Source organism: Salvia miltiorrhiza, chromosome 7 (genome assembly GCF_028751815.1).
Source record: "Salvia miltiorrhiza cultivar Shanhuang (shh) chromosome 7, IMPLAD_Smil_shh, whole genome shotgun sequence".
Classification (NCBI taxonomy): Eukaryota; Viridiplantae; Streptophyta; class Magnoliopsida; order Lamiales; family Lamiaceae; genus Salvia; species Salvia miltiorrhiza.
Window position 1 is genome coordinate 8113262 of NC_080393.1, and position 19388 is coordinate 8132649.

Consider the following 19388-nt stretch of genomic DNA (forward strand, 5'->3'; position numbering starts at 1 on the left):
GAAACCAACCGACAAATCTGGCATTCTCGAAGATCTGGAAGGCCCCTGCACCCTTCAAGATGAAGACAACAGCATGGAGAATTGTCAAAGAGAGAATAGCGACGTGCGATAACCTCCTTAGAAGACAGATTCAAATTGCACCTTCGGGCTCTTTTTGCATTTTCTGTAAGTCTCATCCTGAGGATCTAAACCACACTTTCTTCTCATGCTCAAACACTTCGGATATTTGGTCAACCATCCTCCAGTGGATCGGGGTTCGATCGGTCTAAAAGAAAGATGCTCGAGAACATTTCATTTCTTTTTTGAATCTTGGGAACAAGAAGGCTGTCCCTCTTCTCTCAAGTCTGTGGATATGTGCTACTTGGTGCATTTGGAAAGCTAGAAACGATTAATTATTTTTTTAACCAAGGTTTGTGGAATAAAGACAAGCTGGTGAACGAGATTAAGACTAGACTGTGGAGCTGGACGAAGGTTTACAAGATGGAGATGTCGTCTTCTAATCTTCATCTGTGGATGAGGAACTTGAATGTCTCTGACTGATCTTGATTTTGGTTGTTTCAACCGCTTCTCTCTTTCTTTTCTTTCTGCTCATCTTTTTGTGTTGTTTTTGCCAGGCTTACTTCCCGTTGGTACCTCTGGTACCATGGTTCTAATAATACTTCTCTTTTTCTGATCAAAAAAAAAAATCTCTGTTTCATTTTTAAAAATATTATTTGATGACTTTCTGATAGTTGAGAGTTGTTTTGTTGAGTTTCATACTGTTGCAATTCGTGGATCGAATTCCTAACACATGCATACTAAAATATTTCTTTTCGTCCTTAAAAAGTATATAATTCATTTTTATCATTTTAGTGCATCCACAAAAATAATCTATTTTTCATTTATAGATATTACCCCATAACATTTTATCCTCAATGGAATATTAACTTATTTACCTATATTCTACCACATGGTGAGTCCACTCCTTAACTCATAATATAATTAATTATTATTATTAAGGCGAGATCCTTTCTTTATTCACAATACACTCAACTATTTTTTAAAATTTGTTACTGTTACTTTTATGATTATTTTTTGAATAGAATGGAGTATTAATTATCTTATAGATTTTCACAATGTTGTGACGAAATGAAAAAAAATTCAAGCCAACACACCATCACTAAACAGCATCAATTACTAAAAAACAAAGGCTATACAAGTGTTGAGTTTATGCATATATGCAATGAAAAGATAGAATTTGGAGAAAAAGAAATATAGGTGAGGTCAGTTCCAAGCAGAGTCGGAATTCTTGAACGGTGCAGGCGGCAGTGCATTGCGCGTCTTAAATTTGGTGGTAATCTCATTAATCACATCTTGAATTCCCATAAATGCAACTAGGAACTCTGCTGCATCACTTTGGCTCAGCACCTTCTTCACCACGAACTCCAATGCCTTAATCCTGCAACGACGCACCAGATGAAATTAATTAATTAATAGATTAAGAATAGTGGGTGGGGTCGGGTCGGGTGGGACCTCAGATTTTGGGCCTTGACGATGACCCGGTGGACCTTCCTGAGCTCGGAGCGAACGTGGGCTAGGGCGGGCCAATTGGTGTGGTTGTGGGCCGGGCCGAAAGGGAGGTGAAGGACGCAGTTGGAGTGGAGCTCGGTGATTTCCTCGTCGATGACGGCCTCTTCGCTGCGCATGTCGTTGATGAGTTGGGAGAGGGCCCGTTCCACCGCGACGGGGTCCCACACGTCCAAGGAGCGGGCGATGGAGCGGAGGAGCTCCAGGACGGTGGAGGGCCGCCAGTCGCCCAGCCAGAACACGGCGGCGACTTCGTGGGGTGGGGCCCATTTCGGCATGAGCAGGTCGGCCACGTCGGACATCTTGGTTGGGCCCATGGCCCGCCCGTAATGGGCCTTCAATCGCCCCAGTTGCTCGTCGATTAGCTTCTGAATGGCCCATCTTGCCTTGAGCTGTTTCTTGAGCTTTGCGGCTCCACTCCTCTGCTCTTGCCTCCACGCTCCGCAGGATAACTCTTCACCTAACAGAAAAACAAAATGATCGAATTCCAGACATTTCAATGTTTTAGCAATGATCAGATTTCAACAACAAGAGAGGAAGATGGGAGATACTGTTTCTGCATTTTCAAGAACCGATCGATAAAAGATACATCAAACTGCAGATTAAAGAAGAGAGAGACGTACAAGTTTTCTTGGAATCTCTTTTAGGGATGGAGATGCAGGAGAGTTGTCTGGTTAGAGGATCAACATCTCTGAAAGGTTTGGGTTCGGCCCTCAAAACTTCATCTTCAAATTCCTCATCTTCAAGAAAATGCCTCCTGCGCATAAAAAACAATACCAATTCATTCCTCTCTCCAACACCACACTAGAGTTAAATTGCAGGGAATCTTACAGCAGGGGTTGAGACGCAGTTCTCCTCATCTTCTTCACCCAAACACAAAAATTCTAAAGAAACGAAACCAATTTTTTCTCAACAAACTGATCAATCTTGAAATGTCGAGGCCCTTTTATGATGCCAGCTCTCTCCCAAAAACTGGCCTTGTATTTTTCCCCTCCTCAATTCTTTGCTATATGCTAAACACTTCTAAAATTTATACTAGTATATTTTATTTTGTTTACACTCAAAATATCAAATTTTATAACTATTTTTTTCTATCCTGTTACATTCTTACTTTCTTTTAGTCTTTTTATCTTAAATGATATAGCATTCTTAATTTCTTATATTACTAGAATCAGTGACGCTCACTACTTAATTAAACTATCTCAAGATAAATTCCATTTTAGTGTTACTTTCTTATATTTTTTTCAAATTTAAATTGATCACCACAAAATAAACGAAAATTAGTTTCTTCTCTATTCGAGAACAAGTTAGGCATACTTCTTCCCTACACCTCATATAATAACAAATAGGAGTACTAAAAGTTTTGCAATTTGTGCAAATGCGTGAAAGATTGTGTGTGTATATACATAGAGAAACACATACCATTTCACTTGAAAGCATGTAGAATATACAATATATTTACAAAAGAGTGGCAGAATCAGCGAGAATTGGGAATGGTGGTGGTGCCTTCTTTAAAGATGATGTGAGCAACTTTTGGCGGGAGCCATGCTGGGTTGCCATTACTTTGATTGCTGGCGGCGTCGATCTGCTGCTTCCGAATCCTTGTACGCTTGTACAGCAGCCCTCCAACGACGTTTCTTCCGACAAAGCTGCCCAACTTTGTGGCCGTCAATACACCGAATGCTATTGCCAGAGGCCGCACTGCCCAGTGAAAGTCCTCAGCCAGTTCATACTTGTCCGCAATACCAGGACACATGTCGAAGGAGACGCGCTCCACTTCCTCGGGGCTAGCCATGAAACAACTGAGTTCGTCTCCAAGGACAAGCCTTCCGGGGAATTTCACCTCCAGGCACCCGTTTGGAAGAACGTGTGCGACTCTTCCACTCGCCCAGGACCCTCCCCTTTTATGAGGCCACTCGAATTGGGGAGTGGCGATACTAGCCTTCAACCTCACAAACTGCCCCACCGAGAATGGCTCCGCCACTCTGAGCTCGGAGTGGTGCCCCCTCCATAGAGTTTCCAGCCCCAAGAAGCCGGCAACAGCAGTTCCATCACGGTGAATGTGGTGCAAAATTCCAAGAGATGCGTGCTGCTCGTTTCCTTTTATCAGTTGCACCCAATCCCCTGATGCAAAACCAAAGGTGACCCTCTCTATGGTTATGGCGTTCAGCCTAAGTTGATTGTGCATGTTAGGGATTTGCACCAGGGCGAATGCATCCCTTTCGCCATCCTTCTCCAGTCCCACCACAACTCCTTCCTTTACAACCAAACTGATGGGCTTGCATGTGCTTAGATCCTTTCTTGAACGAACTGTATCCCCAATCTGAAGGCGATCTTTTGAGAGGAACCACGTGCTGTAGCCACTGCAGTGCGGCTTATTCACATTCAGATTGCTCCCTTGGTTACTCCATGACCCGTCACTGTAAACAGCCTTCCGCGAGCTGCAAGTACAAATTTACAGTTTGAGGGTATCTAAAGAAACAGAAACACGATAGATGGAGGATGGTTGAGAGAGAGGAACCTTTCAAATGCTTGTAGAATGTCTGTCATTAGCGGTCGGTTGCGAAAGTCAATCTCAAAACAGCCCTTTAGGACATCTTCAACCACAGGAGGAAGACCACATGGAACCCGGGGCTTCTCTTGCCGTATTACAATTGCTTGGTGCATTTCCTCTGGGGATCTCCCCAACCAGGGCGGAGAGCCAGTCAGCATTTCAATAATGCTGCAGCCAAATCCCCAAGAATCGGTCTCATAGGATATCGGACCTCTCACTCCAGGTCGCCATTGTTCAGGTGCCATGTAATTGAGGGTTCCCAGTCGCACAGCTACTTGAGGATCACGCCAAGGAATCCCGAGAAGCAAGTAAGGGATCCCAAAGTCTCCAAGGACAACATGGTCACGCTCGTCGAGAAGGAAATTATTTGGCTTAAGGTTCAGAACTAGGAGACCTATTTGGTGAAGTTGTTGAATGTCTTTGGCCAATTCAATACCATACCTGAGACCATTTATTATAAGTACAGTCCTGAAGATTTCGAGCCTTCTATCGAAAAGAGAGAATATGTACAGTGTTAGTTACCTCAGAACATCGGCTAATGAAAGCTTTCCTCCATTCATCTGCGCCATCCTGTCACCTATTGACCCCTCATAAGATTTTAATGCTATGCAGATCTGTCAAAAGAGAAAAAATTAGGTTTTACAGTCAAAATCGACAAATAAGATCTCTTGTTGGCGAACAAATTGACAATTCACAAAGAAGATTAACCTTCCCGGATATAATTGAGATCCCATGCAACCAACAGACACCTTGCAATTTTTTGGACTTTGAGTTTCTCCATAGTTCTTCAAACCTATGAAGAAACTCTTTTTCGTGACCCTCCTTTATTGAATGCAACATCTTAACCACAACTTCATGATACTGATCATAGTCTGTTCCTGATTGATGATGTGTGGCTACCCAAACATCACCAAACAGTCCGTGGCCAATCCTGTATTTGAGTTTCAATGATGCAGGATCAATATATGAGTTGGGCAGCGCAGGAGTAGCGTCAACAGTTCTTAACTGATCAGGATCTCCATCATAAAGTTCAAAATCAAAATGGACTACCGGTGAAATTTGTTCAGCCATTCCCCCTCACTGCAACCAAAGAATCATGTATAGTGGCAAACTTATATATACTATGCAATTTATATCGGGATCATGCATGATTAATGGCGCCAATGAGAAAAACCAAGTAAAATTTTTTGCTTATTCGGCATGACTTCCATTGCAGCTTCCTGATCTAACATTTTTTGAAGTCTCAAATACTAGAAACCGTCACACCAATTTCAGAACACTCTTCCTAATTTTGGTAGAAATTATATTCTTCTTTTCACTACACTGTAAGAAGAAACGGGATTACAGAATGAAGAGAAGGACAAGCTTAGACTATAGATAGTAACCAGTTCCAGTATACTTATCACGCAGTTTTCTGATTTTTCTTTTAAACACAAAATCTCATCATCATACTTCAATAGCTGAATTTGAAATAATTAAACTTTCTTTCTCATCATTAAAAGATCAAAGAACATAAAAAAGGGAAAAATAAGTTTGGGTCATAAATTCCAACCAACTGCATCATATGAATTACACAATTTTCAGTTTTTTCCCAGCATAACATTTTACCATATTTCAATAGCTGATTTTAACTGAATTGATGGGTTCAGGCTAACAATTAATCAGCAAAAGTAACAGCAAGAAATTTCCAACTGCAAAAGGTGAGGGGGGAAAGACATAAATTCAACAATATTCAAACGAATCCATCAATAAAACGTCATACCGTACACCGCTGAAGAGATCAATTGCTACAGAGCAAAGCAGAAAGCTCGGATTTTTTTATTTTAAAAGAAAAAAAAAAAAAAACTACGAGGCACACATACAGAGAGAGAAGTGGGGAAGAGGAAGAAGAAGAAGAAGAAGCAGTCGCAGTCAGTGAGGCGTACCCGTCAAGTGAACACCGACAACTGTGGACCATTTTTTCTTCTATATGAGAACCCTCAACTTCTAAGAAAAAAAAAATACTACTACAATATTCTCACTTTTGTTATTAGGAATAAAAATAATGGTAAGTTGTTCAATTTCTCTCAATTATACTCCCGTCCCATGAAGCGTGACCCATTTCTTTTCGGCACGAGAATTAAAAAATTGGTATTTTGTGTGTTAAATGTGGTAGGTGAAAAAGTGAAAAGGTGAATAAAGGATAATTTTTTTGCTATTTTTAGAAACAGGTCAAACTTCGTGGGACAACCCAAAAAGAAAAGTGGGTCGCTTCGCGAGACGGAGGGAGTATTTTCGAGAGTTAATTGATATCCCCTTAATTGCTAATTAACTTTTAACATTTTAACTTTGTTGTAAATTATTTTATTTTTTTTTTAAACGAAAGACGAGCTTCAATATTACTCCAAGTCCGAATGTCCAATATCTAGAAGCCAAGACGGAAAATCCGACTTCCAAATCATTACATCATGAGAAAACAAAGCAAATTGGGCTAGCTCATGTGCCGCCGTGTTTGCAGATCTACGAACGTGACAGAAATCCAAAACCAAATGGTTGCGAGCATGTTCAAAAACTTCTCATAACTCATCAGAAAGAGAGTCTTTACCACCATACTTTTAAGTGTTTCAGCAATATCTCATCTTTTCAAATTGTAATAAATTCAACTTTTAAACTCCCTCCGTCTCGCGAATCTTGAGTCAATTCTATTCGATACGAGAATCAAGAAAATACTAGTATTTAGTGTATTAAGTGTGGTAGGTGAAAAAATGAAAAGATGAATAAAAGGGGAATTTTTTGCCATATAAGAAAATGACTCAAGATTCGTGGAACGGTCAAAAAAGAAAAGTGACTTAAGATTCGTGGGACGGATGAAGTAACTATTTAAGGGTAATTAAAACAGAAACTTAAACATATTTAAAACGGAAACTTAAACATTCATTTGAAGATGAAACTAAAAATTGATCAGGAAATTTAAACAATTTCGAACTATTGTGAAAGAGGGGTGTGCTGGAACAGGGGAATTTGGTAGGGGTGACAAATTATGATCTAGCGTCTTTTCTTAAATACTAGTTTTGTACCACGTGCAGTTACAGTCACAGTCTCCACGTTGTCTAACACCCCTTCTTTAGTCAATCTAAATGATGCCCCAATCATTAATCTGGATGATGCGGTAAGCGGTCATGTTACTATCTATGCAAGAAATTCTTGATGTACAAAGCTATGAAAATGCATGGGACTTGTTTATCTTGAAGTATTATCTTATTTTCCTGTAGCACAAGGTTGCTGCAAATACCTGCCGTTGGAGTGTGGTGGTGCTTATACAGAGACGGCGACAAGCTGCTGCCCGGCGACTTCTGAGGTAGGAAGCTGGTTGGCACTGCATCTGATGATTCCAGCCATGGTTGATCAACTTTAGTTCATCATATATATATATATATATATATTCTTATAGCTTCCTTTCTTTTACTGTGAGAGTAAAACAATTAATATCATGCCATATATAATGCTTCCTTCATATATCAAGCAGTGGAGATATGGGAGATATATAATGTTTCTGTTGGATGCTATATTTGTTATCATACTCATCAATTAGGATCCTACGCGCGTTATTTTATCTCTCATATATCATACTCATCAATTTGGTTTCCTAGTATCATAGTACTACTCGTAGAACTATAATTAAGGAATCAAAATCCAGATTGATACTAATTAGAAATCCATCTCCTATAACTATAAGGAATCGAAACCACGCCACATATATATTTGGTATTTGGGTCCTCTTCTCTTCCTACACACAAACTCTCTGATTCATTAGTTAATTTGCTGAGTCGGCCATGAAATCGTCAGCTGCAAGATCAATGCCTAATGATCGACGTCAGGTGGCGCCACCACCACCACCACCGCCACAACCAGTTTTCTTCCCTTATAACCATCCATACGCGTACACGCCGCCGCCTGTATCTTGGTCGTTTGTTCGTCCACAACTACCTATACCCTCTTGGGACAACCATACTTACGTTTATACTCAAACACTGCCTTCATTATCTTCATTTGTTTCTCCACCACCACCACCAACACCGCCTTCTTTGCCTTTTTGGAACAATGCTCAAACATTGCATCCACCTTCCTTCCCAACACCAACACCAGCACCGCCTTTTCCTTTAGCTTATAATACTCCACCATTAATGCATCCACCTTCCTTCCCAACACCAACACCATCAGCACCGCCTTTACCCTTGCATCCACCTTCCAATTCCTTCCCTCCCAACAAAGAAGAAGATTTGAGCCACAAGATTCTCAAACAAATTGAATATTATTTTTGGTTCGATTTAATTCATTTGTACTTTATATATATATATGTATATATATTTCTTTTTTCTTTTAACTAAGATACTAATTAAAAATAATTTTTGGTGTTGCAGTGATAACAATCTTGCCAAAGATCTTCATCTGAAAGACCAAATGGACATCGACAACGGATGGGTTTCGATTGAGGTTATTGCCGGTTTTAATCGAGTAAGACTCATGCATATTGCTCATGCTTTTCTGTTTTTGTATATTTATATTTATGCAAACTTTGACTTGACAGATAAAAGAGATGACAGATGATATTAAGTTGATTCTGGACAGCTTGAAACATTCAGATACAATTGAAGTCGAGGTTTGACCTTTTTTTTTTCATTCTTTGCTAATGCTATGAAATTTAATTGTGATCGAGTTGCATGTCATTGAAATATATATACATATATTTTGTAGGGAGACAAACTAAGGCGACGTACTACTTGGAAGAAATGGATAGCTTATCGTAAAGTAGCGCCTTATGGAATAAAGGTTGTTCGATCGAATTCCCACCAGTTAAGGAATGTCAAGCAAAGACAAAGGAATTAATGTTGTTCCAACTCCCACCCAGTTGTCAAGCAAAGACAAAGCAAAAGCTAAGGCAAACAAGTAACACAAAAACAATGCTGGTTTTGTATGTATTTTTAGACGAGTACTCTTTTTCCTTTATTGGCGTGGGTTTTCACCGTAAAGGTTTTAATGAGGCTCGGGCCCTTAGTCTGCAATCTTGTGCTTTCAAGGGTTTTAGGATTTTTTTTTTTTATAAAATCTTAATTCAGTCCATAATAGGAATGAAATTAATTGATATACCTTAAGGTTGTGTTTGCTTTTTATCGCTTTAAATAGAGGGATAATAAAAAATTATGCCTTTAAATGTCTTCTTTTATTTCCCACATTTTACACAAAGGAGAAGTTCACCATTTTTCCTTCCTTATTTTCACTTCAAGGAGGGATAATATTATCACACCAAAGGATAAGAAAGGAATCATTTAAAAGCATAAATTTTTGTTATCCCTCTTTTTCTCATCCATCAAAGTGAACACACCCTAAAGGCTTTTACTTCCCTAGAATTGTGTTCGCGTGAGTTTGCATGTGAAGAGAAAGAGAGTTGCCCAGATCCAATAACTAATGTTTGAGTTATTTAGACTAATCTATGAAAATCAATGAGAGAAACAAGTAGGATTAGATTAAAGATGAGATTTTGGCAAAAAAAAGTGATTCTAATCATATTTAGAGTTCAATGAGTACACAATATGTATGAGAATATTTTTTTATTAGCATCACTTAAGAACAAAGAATTGTGATTAGTGTGGGATTCTTCAATAATAATAATAATAATAATAATAATAATAATAATAATAATAATAATAATAATAATAATAATAATAATAAAATAATAATAATAATAATAATAATAATAATAATAATAATAATAATAATAATAATAATAACAATAATAATAATAAAATAATATTATATTATTTCCCTTAAAATAAATTAAAAAATAGGGACATAATAGGAAATCAAATTTTGTAAAACAAGACTCTTTTATAATAGGTATAGATATAGATTTGTTGAAATACTTTTCAATTTGTGTTTTAAATTTTGTTTCTTCAAAATTCGAAATTGTTTTTCTCACGGTAAGTGGAACATTCAAAATTCACGCATGAATGAATCCTTACCAAATGGATATATTTAATAAATATTCTTTTATTAATAATTATTTTGTTGTATATAGTTATTTATTGAGATATATTTGAACAAGTGATATTGTTTGATTAAAATTATTTTCAATGTAACATTCGTATTGTCACCTATAATATATTTCCTATAAATTATTTTTATAATGTTTACTCAAAACATGGTATAGACTATTGAGCAAGTCCAACTTAGTGTTAACTCTTATGATTTTTGCAGGGTAAAAAAAGTGAAATTAGATTATCTCAAAGCATCATCTCGTTTTTTGATGGTAGATTCAATAACAAAACATCATTCACTACTTCAACTGATCCTACTCCTACCTAGCTCCTAAATCAGAATGAAATCATCATTCTTGAATTTTCGTTTCCAAGTATCAAAACTTAGAACATGAGAGCAACCCCTTGAAAGAAGCCTTTAATCGGGATTTGGATTGTGGAAGCAAGTACCTTAGCTCTGCACATTCATCTTCACTATCATGTTTACATCTGAAAGGAGAAAACATGTGTTTATTATTCTCACCATGCATTACAATAAGGGCTTGAAGTTGTAAGAACATTTCTTCAATTTAATCACCAACTTACGTTGAACCGTGTTTGGACTTGACTCTTGGATCCTTGGCCTGCTTTGGTGTTGGCACAAGGTCTATTCTCAAATGCTGGATGAAGCGAAGCTGCAAGATCACGTCAAATGGTGAATCGAAGTGCTCTCTCATAGCTCCATTTATTACATATCCTAATATTATCCTAAGTTATGAGGTACTAATGCAAGACATCAGTTAGCCTTCTAGTATACATATCAAGCAAAATAATGTTCAAGTGAGATTCCAAAGCAGTTTTCAGATGTGGATAGAAGAGAAAGTTAAAACGATGACATTAAAACATATTTGAACAAAAATTGATGTGAAGTATCCACAATCACAATTACAATGACCTATGGAACAAAATCAAGAAAGGGAAGTTCTATTTGCCCCCAAATCTATCGTTCAATGAAGTCCAAGCAAATTCTCTTTTTACTTTTAATACTTAATATCTACCTTGCAACAGAAATGTCCTAGTAGAGGATCTATTCAAGCAAGTTCATACTAATTAACTAGAAAAGATAAGGAATGATGTCCTTCTTAAATTTACTCTTTCATTTGTGTCAAAAACAGTTCAAATGTTTATGTTATGGTGAAATCCTTTTCTTGTCACCTTGCATTTCAATACAAAATTCTAAGATCTTTCTCTAAAACACACATAATTTCTCCCATCATATCTTCTACAAGGAAACATCTACAATGAAATGCTCTCTTCTGATGTAATTATCTGCAGTGCTAAACAACACAAAATGACTTCTGTAATAACATTACTCTAGAGACTGGTGATTGTACCTGATCGCCATCTCTGATCCCGTATTTTTTGATGCAAGCTACATCGTGGATTAGCTTTTGGCCTTCATAACACAAACAGAAGTGGCTCCATATAAGGGCCCTGAAACAGTCATGAATCTTGCAACAGTCAAAATTTATGAATCTTGCAAAGAGTGAAATCTATCAATTAATCTTTATATCTCCAAAAATAATCATGAATCTTGCAACAGTTTAAAAGAGAATTCTGCTGATACTATTGGTCTATCAGAAGAGACTCAAAAGAAGGCTAAACTTTCTATGTTTCACCACCATTTTCTGCAATTCAAATAGCTGAAAGTCCTTTCACCCGTTTCAGATAAGAGACTAGGAGTACTAAAATTTTGATTGTGAAAAAGAAAGTGCTTATAGAGGAGGACACTTTCACAAATTTGGAGGAGGCAGAATCTTCAATTTCATCCAACACTCATTTTTTTTAAAAAAAAAGCAATAATAATAATTGAGAGTTATAGACAAAAAATAGAAGGGGCCAACTCAAATAATTACATCTTTATCATCCAACACACATAATAGATATAGATTTATCAAGATTTTACAAAACGCACAACACACACACACACACACACAAAATCTCAAAGAAAAAGAAACAAAGTTTGTAATCTACCATAATCTTGTTCTTTCGTCTTGGGGAAACATATTGAACTCCTCCTCCACGGCAAATTTAAGCCCGGCCACTGTAGCATTTCTCGCCACATGAAGACCTGCAAAATCATTTTTTTGTGGCTAAAATAAACCCTAAAAAAAGAGAATGAAGAAAAGGATCATTTTGATATTTACTGAAGGAAGAGCCGTCCAATTTAAGAACAGAGAGGTTGAGAAACTGCTGCTCCGGAAGCTTTCGATAGGTGAGAGTCCGGTTGTAAAGAGAAAATGGGATTAATTTTTTGGTGGGTCGATTTCTACTGTTGGGTCTAGGCAAAACCATCACCATTACATTCGATTTCAGCAGAAATATTGCACTGTTTTATTCATCGAGAAGAAGGAGAGGTGTTTCACTTGTTTTCTGGTGAAATGCAAATGGCGTGTGTTCTTTCTTTAGAAAAGGTGACCGTTATGTTTATATGCTTGTGCTTTGGAGTGGAGGGAATGTTGGGCGAATAGTTTTTCATTTATAGTAATATTTGAGTTACTATTATTTTAAAATAATCGATACTTTGACCATGTATTTATTTTATGATTTAAATTTATAAGATTAAATAGTTAGAACTTTGACCTGTTATTCAGTTTATAACCTACATTAAAATTCTAACCAATTAAATATTAAAATCTCGTATGAAATGGTGGCACTGGGAAGTTAGCGTAGAGATTAAAAAAAAAGTCTGATGTAATTTTTTTTTTCTTTTTTCGACTCACGTGATTTTCTGTTGGCGAGAAATTTGATTGGGGATATAAATTGAATAGCAAGTCAAAATTTAGGTTATTTTTTTATAATTTTTGTAAATTCGAACTAAAAGATTATATACAATCAAAATTCTATTTATGTTTCAAATTCTTTTTTTAGAGGTTTTTTTAATTTTAGTTGCAGTGGACTCGAACCCAAAATTTTTGTGTTTAAGCATATTAACCACTCTACTGCTAAGCCATGCACACTTTAGTTGCAACTCTTAATTTTAAACCAAATTCTTAAATCATAAGCATAAATTATAGTAGTAAAAAAAATTATACTATTAAATAGAAGGCATCAAATCTAATTCTTCAAAAATGTATTTTAAAACATATATTTGAAATCAATAAATCGAACCGTATCATGTTAGCTTATCATATTACACTAGTTTTTTTTAGATGTCACCAAATGACACTAGTTAAAACACATTTTGTTGTAACCAAATAATTGTTGAAATCTTTTACAAATGAATTTAATGTTTAAATAATATGGGATTACGAATCATGGAAATTTTTAAAATGAAAATAGAACACCTTCTCCACTAAAAGAGAAATAATAATAAAAAAAGTTTGGAAGTTTGTTGCACACTAATAGTCTAATATATTCCCTCTTCACTTAAAGACAACAGAAAGTCAGAAATGTTGTTTAGAATTTTCGGATTGATTATGTCTCTAGGAATCTTTATTAGCACCATTGATACAGTACCAAATGCCATCACTCAACACCAAAATCAGATTTCAAATCCATCGTCACAAATTTTTTTAAATTATTTATTTAGCTACACGTAATATGTTGCATTAACATTTTATTTGACCAATACAATCAATTATCTATACCAAATGAATTACACAAAAATGTCGAAGCAATAGCATGCATACGAGTAGGTACACATGAGTTGCTCGGATTCTAACCCAATAAAACTTTATTTAATGAATGAAGCGCATTAATTAAATGAGTCATTCTTTAGTTTGTAAATAAACTTGTTAAGTAATATAACTAGCTTGAAAAGAAATAAAAATAATAATAACTTGATATAATTATACCTCGAATTAACTGTATATAATAGTAGGGCTGGAAAAATATACCGAAAACTCGGTATACCGGTCATACCGTACCGTAAAATATCGCAAAATACCGAATTTAAGGTATACCAGTTTATTTGGTAAGGTATGATACCGTACCGAAGATTTACGGTAAGGTAAAGGTATGGATTTTCCAGATACAGCGGTATACCGGTGTATACCGATATCGCGGTATATACCGAAAAAATCAATAAATACCGTATTAAAGGTATATACCGGAACACGGTATGATACCGAATTACTGGTATACCGAATATTACTGTATATACCGATGATGCGGTATCATACCTTATTCTGGTATACCTTAATATTCGGTATATACCGGTAATAAGGTACAATACCTTATTCTAATATACCGCAATTGTCCGTATATATTGGTATACCGAAAATCGCGGTATATATCGTATCAAAATCTATAGTATTAAAATATATAATATATATTTTTATGTTTATATTTTTAAAAATATTTATAAAATGATGTATATATCTATATTATGTGAATATATACAATTGTATAAATATCATCAAATGATACAAAAACAAATAAAATATAGTATATAGTATAAGTCATACAATAAAATAAAATTGTTTATTTTGATATTATAGTATAGTTATAATATATAACTAAAATTATTGTTTTACAATAGATTATACATCTAACTTATAATAGTTACATATATAATAGCATAGTTATAATATTAGTATTATATTATAAATAATATTACGTCCAACATATAAATTATATGTAACTTATAACATCTATATAATTTACTATATATTACATGAATGCATACAAGTATACGAATATAAATATCATCAAATGATATAAAAGTGAATAAAATATAATATAGTATGTAAGTTATATATATGAGACTAATTATATGAAAGTATTGAATACTTGGGCACGAAATGATTGATTAATAGTGATTTTAGTTTTAAGTATATGTTCTTTCTTGGTGTCTTTGATTTCATTCAGTATGTCTTCTATTTTTTTTGATGAACTAAATATATTATATTCTCTATAGTTTAAGATTTTCTTTTTCTATATATAAAATATAATAAAAATTACACCTGATGGGTGTTAATTTACATGGATATCATTAATAATAAATGTATTACTTTTTGTTTATTTGTGATATATTTTAATTATTATGTTATTATTATATTTGTTAAATATTATTTATTATCTAAACATGTTTTAAATAAATAAGTTATCAATTTTTTACCGAATTTTTTCGATTTCGGTAATATCGATTATTTTGGTATACCGTTAACGTGCGGTATACCGTGAAAGTACGGTATACCGAAATAAAGATACGGTAAAGGTTTTGTATATTCTCCATACCGTACTTAAGGTATACCGAACTAAGGTATACCGTAGGTAAATGTAAGGTAAAGGTATGAATTTTCTCCATACCGGAGGTAAAGGTAAGGTATAAGGTATGGTCAATTTAATAAGGTATACCGTACCGTCCCACCCCTATATGGTAGTATAAGAGAATGACGAATTTAAGTAAAATATCAGACTTTTTGGAATAAGTATTTACTTGATATTAAATATAGATATCAAAATTTAGAAAGCTCGTTCAATTTGCTGGATTAGAAAAACTCAAGCTCAATTCAATAATGAACAAGTTAAAGTTCGAACTCGGTTCGACTCGATTACACCCTCTTTTATGAGATAAAACAAACCTCTATTACAAGAAAATCGAAGAGATTATAATACGAGACTAAAATTTCAATCTCATTCCATTCATCATTCAACAATCACTCCAGGAAAGCACAGCAAACTCAATAATCGTTTCGATTCTTTCCAACTTACAGGCTTCTGTTTCATGGCCAAAAATCAACAATCAAGAAAGAAGGAAAAAGGGGAAAAAACAATCATTTTTACAAGCCATAGATAACTGCTCAATCTCCAAGACTCAGACATTTTCGATTTCTTGTTTCTGCTCCTTTTCATCTGTGACAGATTCACAACTGTCTTCTGCAACAGGAGGGCTCTTGAACATTTCATCACTTTCTAATGCAGCAAACTTCTCCTTGTCTCCTTTTAGCAGTTCCACCACCTCGAGCATCGTCGGTCTCTTCTCCGGCTGATTATGCGCACAGATTAGTCCGACAAAGACGACTCTCTTCAGCTCCTCTTCATTGTACTTCCCATCAAGCCTTACATCTGCAAGTTCGCTGAACTTTCGTTCGCAAGCCAGAGGCAGAGCCCAGTCTGTGATCGGCCGTTTCATCGTTGAACTGAGCTTCTCCAGTGGCTTCTTGCCACTAGCAAGCTCGAGCAAGAGAATGCCGAAACTGTAAACATCACAGCTCTCTGATGCCTTACCTAACATTGCATACTCTGGGGCAAGGTAGCCAAGAGTACCCTTGACCCTCGTGGTCACATGCGTTGCACCGTCAGGAATGAACTTTGCAAATCCAAAATCAGCAACTTGAGCTTTGAAATCGGAATCTAGCAGCACATTGCTGGCTTTGATGTCTCGGTGGATTATGTGTGGGGTTGCATAATGGTGTAGATAGCTGGAATTGATCAAGAGTTAGCATGGAAGGAGTAAGATAATAATAGAGCAAGCACCATGTCGTATTGAGTACTTACACGATGCCCTCAGCAGCACCAAGAGCAATGTTCATCCGTCTTGTCCAGTCGAGATGACATTCAGCAGAGTGTTGCCCATGAAGATGTGACAGTAAGCTCAGATTGGTCATGTAGTCGTAGACAATCAGACGCTCTTGCCCTTCAGCACAATAGCCACGTAATGTGAGCAAATTTTTGTGCCGTACACGAGCAAGTATCTCGACTTCAACAGAAAACTCAACCTCTGCCTTGTTACTCCATGACTTTAACCTTTTTACAGCAATCTGTGCAGGAATGAATGAGATAAATCAAACATCGATAAATATATAAGAAGGGCGACGTTTCATCAAGCTCAGCATGAAGATCACATTCGCAGAAAGGGAACTTTGAAAATATTGAATAAGCCGTTTGTAATGCATGGTGAAATTTTCGCTCCCTCTAGGATTCGAACCCAGGTTTGAATGGTTGTTCGTGCATTACAAGCGGATTACTCAAGTATATATATTGGTTATTCATATCAATTCTCATTCTCACAAAATCCTTTCTCTCTCTCTCTAGTCTCTCTCTATATATATATATATATCAAATCAAGGTTAGAATAGTATCATTGAAGGAAACATTAGCCGTATACACATTTTGCTTAATAAACTATCCAAGTAAAATTGGACATATTGAACCCAAAAACAATTTCAATACATCTTCAAACATCTGATTTCAGGGGCAGGACAAAGTTTCTGTCTCCCATTATCATTGATGTGACCATTGGACTCGATAAGCACACTTGATGAGTATTTTGCTAGTTCTTTTGTAAGTTATTACTAGTTCCTCATAAATCTTTCTAAAAGCATTGAACACCAAAGATGCACTGCCACATCACATGAACACTCATGAAAGAAAGTTGAATGACCTGAATCACTAAAGAGAATAGCACAGCTACAACCAAAACAAGTAAACATGAAAGCAAGAATAGGGTGGATTGATCGTCTCAATCTGAGATGGAAAAACAGTAGAAAAGACGCTCAAAGGCTGGAATGCACAGGGCAAGAAACAACCATTTCAATGATCATTTAGCATCTAAATTCAAATCTTTCCATGGATAGAAAATCCCATGAACAGTCCAACTATTGGCAAATCACATATTTTGATGAGCAATAATTGTACTGACTTGGAACACCATTATCATAGCTTAATAAGAGGAGTCACTTTGTTATATTATCATCATCAAACAGAACCATAAAATAACTCTTCCCGATAACAGTGAATACGATATTGTAGGACGATGAAAACTAAATGAAAGTAAACGAATATGATGAAAGATGACGTTGTCTTACTTGAGAACCATCCCAGAGCTGACCCCAATAAACACTGCCAAAGCCACCTTCTCCAAGCTTGTTATCATAGTTAAAATTGTTTGTAGCCAATTGCAATTCTTTCAGAGAAAAAATCCTCCATGTTGTCTCCTTTTTCCCTTGGTTTTTACTGTTAAGAAAAAAAAAAGTTCACTTTATGCAACTACATTTGAATCGAGAAGAACTCCTTCGAATTCCTCATCAATATTGAATTGACAAATTAAGAGTAGAGGAGAAAGAAACATTAGTACTGAAAATTACAGATGAAAAAAAAGGCAGCTTACCACACTCTCTATAATATATGCAGCAGAAGAAAATGAAATATTATAAATCAGTAAAGGATCGAACTGAGGGTTTATTCTCAATAGAACTGAATCAGAACAAAAACTTAAAATTTAAATAAACAAAAAGCAATAGAAAAAAAAAACATCGACCCAATTAAATTGAAGTACTTACCGATCTGAACCCTTAACACAGCAAAAAATTGAGAAGAAATCCATAAATCTTTACACAACAATCCAATATGCAAAACCCCCCTTTTCTGCAGATTTTTCACAAGAACTTGTTTCTGCTGAATAGAGCCGCCATGAAACCCCTTCCTCTCACTAAAAGTAAAAGCCCATCACCTCAGCAAAGCTAGAAACTGTAAGGATTTAAAAAGGTGTTTGGGAATGCTTCGCTGGTGTTTGAAATGTTTGCGACAACGATAAGTTGATTGAGCAAAGCTAGTGAGAAAGAAAGTGAATTGACAAAAAAAGGGAGGTTTGTTATAAATCGAGAAAACGAGAAACGTGGAGCTGATTGGGTTTGTGCCTGCGTGTTTGTGTGGGAGAGAGAAGATGTCTTTCTCTTGTTTCTCAACTTTGTTTGAATGTTTGTTGGATCTTTCCTCTTCCAGAATTCAAATTCCCAGAGCTCCTCAACTTTTTCCTCCACTTATTTAAATATACTTACTTCAACGGAAAATAATGAAGGTTTCCAGAAAATAAAATGGATAATCTTTTATTTCTTTTACTTGAAAATGGATATTTTTACAAAAGTATTAGGGTGAAAATATTAATGTCTCATTATATATATTGAAGTCCTATAAATATCTCGTATAAGGAAATACTTTAAAATGTATTAGTCATTTTCTATTTCCAATTTTCCATAGACTATTTAAGTGGATAATAAAGTTTTTAAATTGAATAGTCTTATACTTACTCAGTCCTATTGATAATGACTCATTTTTTTAGTATGTCCCATTAATAACGACTTATTCCATAAAGAAAACAATATTCTCTCACAAAAAGTTGTGGGCTCCAACACTTTATATCATTTTTACCTTTGAATCATTCTTATTCTTAATAATCATGTCCAAAAAGAATGAGTCATTATCAATAGGACAGAGAGAGTATTTCTTACACATTAATATGATTTTATTTTTATTTTTATTTTTTTTCA

The 19388-nt window shown here is 35.5% G+C and overlaps 5 protein-coding genes across 7 annotated transcripts; 1 reads left to right on the forward strand and 4 right to left on the reverse strand.

Moving 5' to 3' along the window:
• Positions 1–1156: 1156 nt before the first annotated feature.
• On the reverse strand, positions 1157–2779 carry LOC130992275 (uncharacterized). The gene is made up of 4 exons (XM_057916839.1): positions 2398–2779; positions 2190–2323; positions 1513–2026; positions 1157–1438 (listed from the first exon to the last, which is right to left on the reverse strand). The coding sequence occupies exons 1-4, from the start codon at positions 2424–2426 to the stop codon at positions 1264–1266; spliced, it is 852 nt and encodes a 283-aa protein (XP_057772822.1). The 5' UTR covers positions 2427–2779; the 3' UTR covers positions 1157–1263.
• A 123-nt stretch (positions 2780–2902) lies between these two features.
• LOC130992273 (E3 ubiquitin-protein ligase KEG-like) lies at positions 2903–6147 on the reverse strand. 3 transcript variants are annotated; one of them, XM_057916838.1, is made up of 5 exons: positions 6046–6147; positions 4829–5200; positions 4643–4734; positions 4088–4561; positions 2903–4007 (listed from the first exon to the last, which is right to left on the reverse strand). In XM_057916838.1, exons 2-5 carry the CDS (start codon positions 5189–5191, stop codon positions 3044–3046), a joined length of 1893 nt encoding a protein of 630 aa, XP_057772821.1. In that variant the 5' UTR covers positions 5192–5200; positions 6046–6147; the 3' UTR covers positions 2903–3043. The 3 variants fall into 3 exon arrangements, with proteins under 3 accessions (XP_057772821.1, XP_057772820.1, XP_057772819.1); XM_057916837.1 differs by having other exon boundaries at positions 5983–6075; XM_057916836.1 differs by having other exon boundaries at positions 5883–6075.
• Positions 6148–7933: 1786 nt separating this feature from the next.
• On the forward strand, positions 7934–9209 carry LOC130992276 (la-related protein 1A-like). Its single transcript, XM_057916841.1, has 4 exons — positions 7934–8420; positions 8521–8614; positions 8688–8759; positions 8855–9209. Exons 1-4 carry the CDS (start codon positions 7957–7959, stop codon positions 8984–8986), a joined length of 762 nt encoding a protein of 253 aa, XP_057772824.1. The 5' UTR covers positions 7934–7956; the 3' UTR covers positions 8987–9209.
• Positions 9210–10326: 1117 nt separating this feature from the next.
• Positions 10327–12613, reverse strand: LOC130992277 (uncharacterized). The gene is made up of 5 exons (XM_057916842.1): positions 12321–12613; positions 12148–12244; positions 11508–11607; positions 10720–10808; positions 10327–10623 (listed from the first exon to the last, which is right to left on the reverse strand). Exons 1-5 carry the CDS (start codon positions 12472–12474, stop codon positions 10512–10514), a joined length of 552 nt encoding a protein of 183 aa, XP_057772825.1. The 5' UTR covers positions 12475–12613; the 3' UTR covers positions 10327–10511.
• Positions 12614–15740: 3127 nt separating this feature from the next.
• On the reverse strand, positions 15741–18972 carry LOC130992278 (PTI1-like tyrosine-protein kinase At3g15890). Its single transcript, XM_057916843.1, has 4 exons — positions 18402–18972; positions 17928–18075; positions 16618–16880; positions 15741–16541 (listed from the first exon to the last, which is right to left on the reverse strand). The coding sequence occupies exons 1-4, from the start codon at positions 18443–18445 to the stop codon at positions 15935–15937; spliced, it is 1062 nt and encodes a 353-aa protein (XP_057772826.1). The 5' UTR covers positions 18446–18972; the 3' UTR covers positions 15741–15934.
• Between the last annotated feature and the right edge of the window lie 416 nt (positions 18973–19388).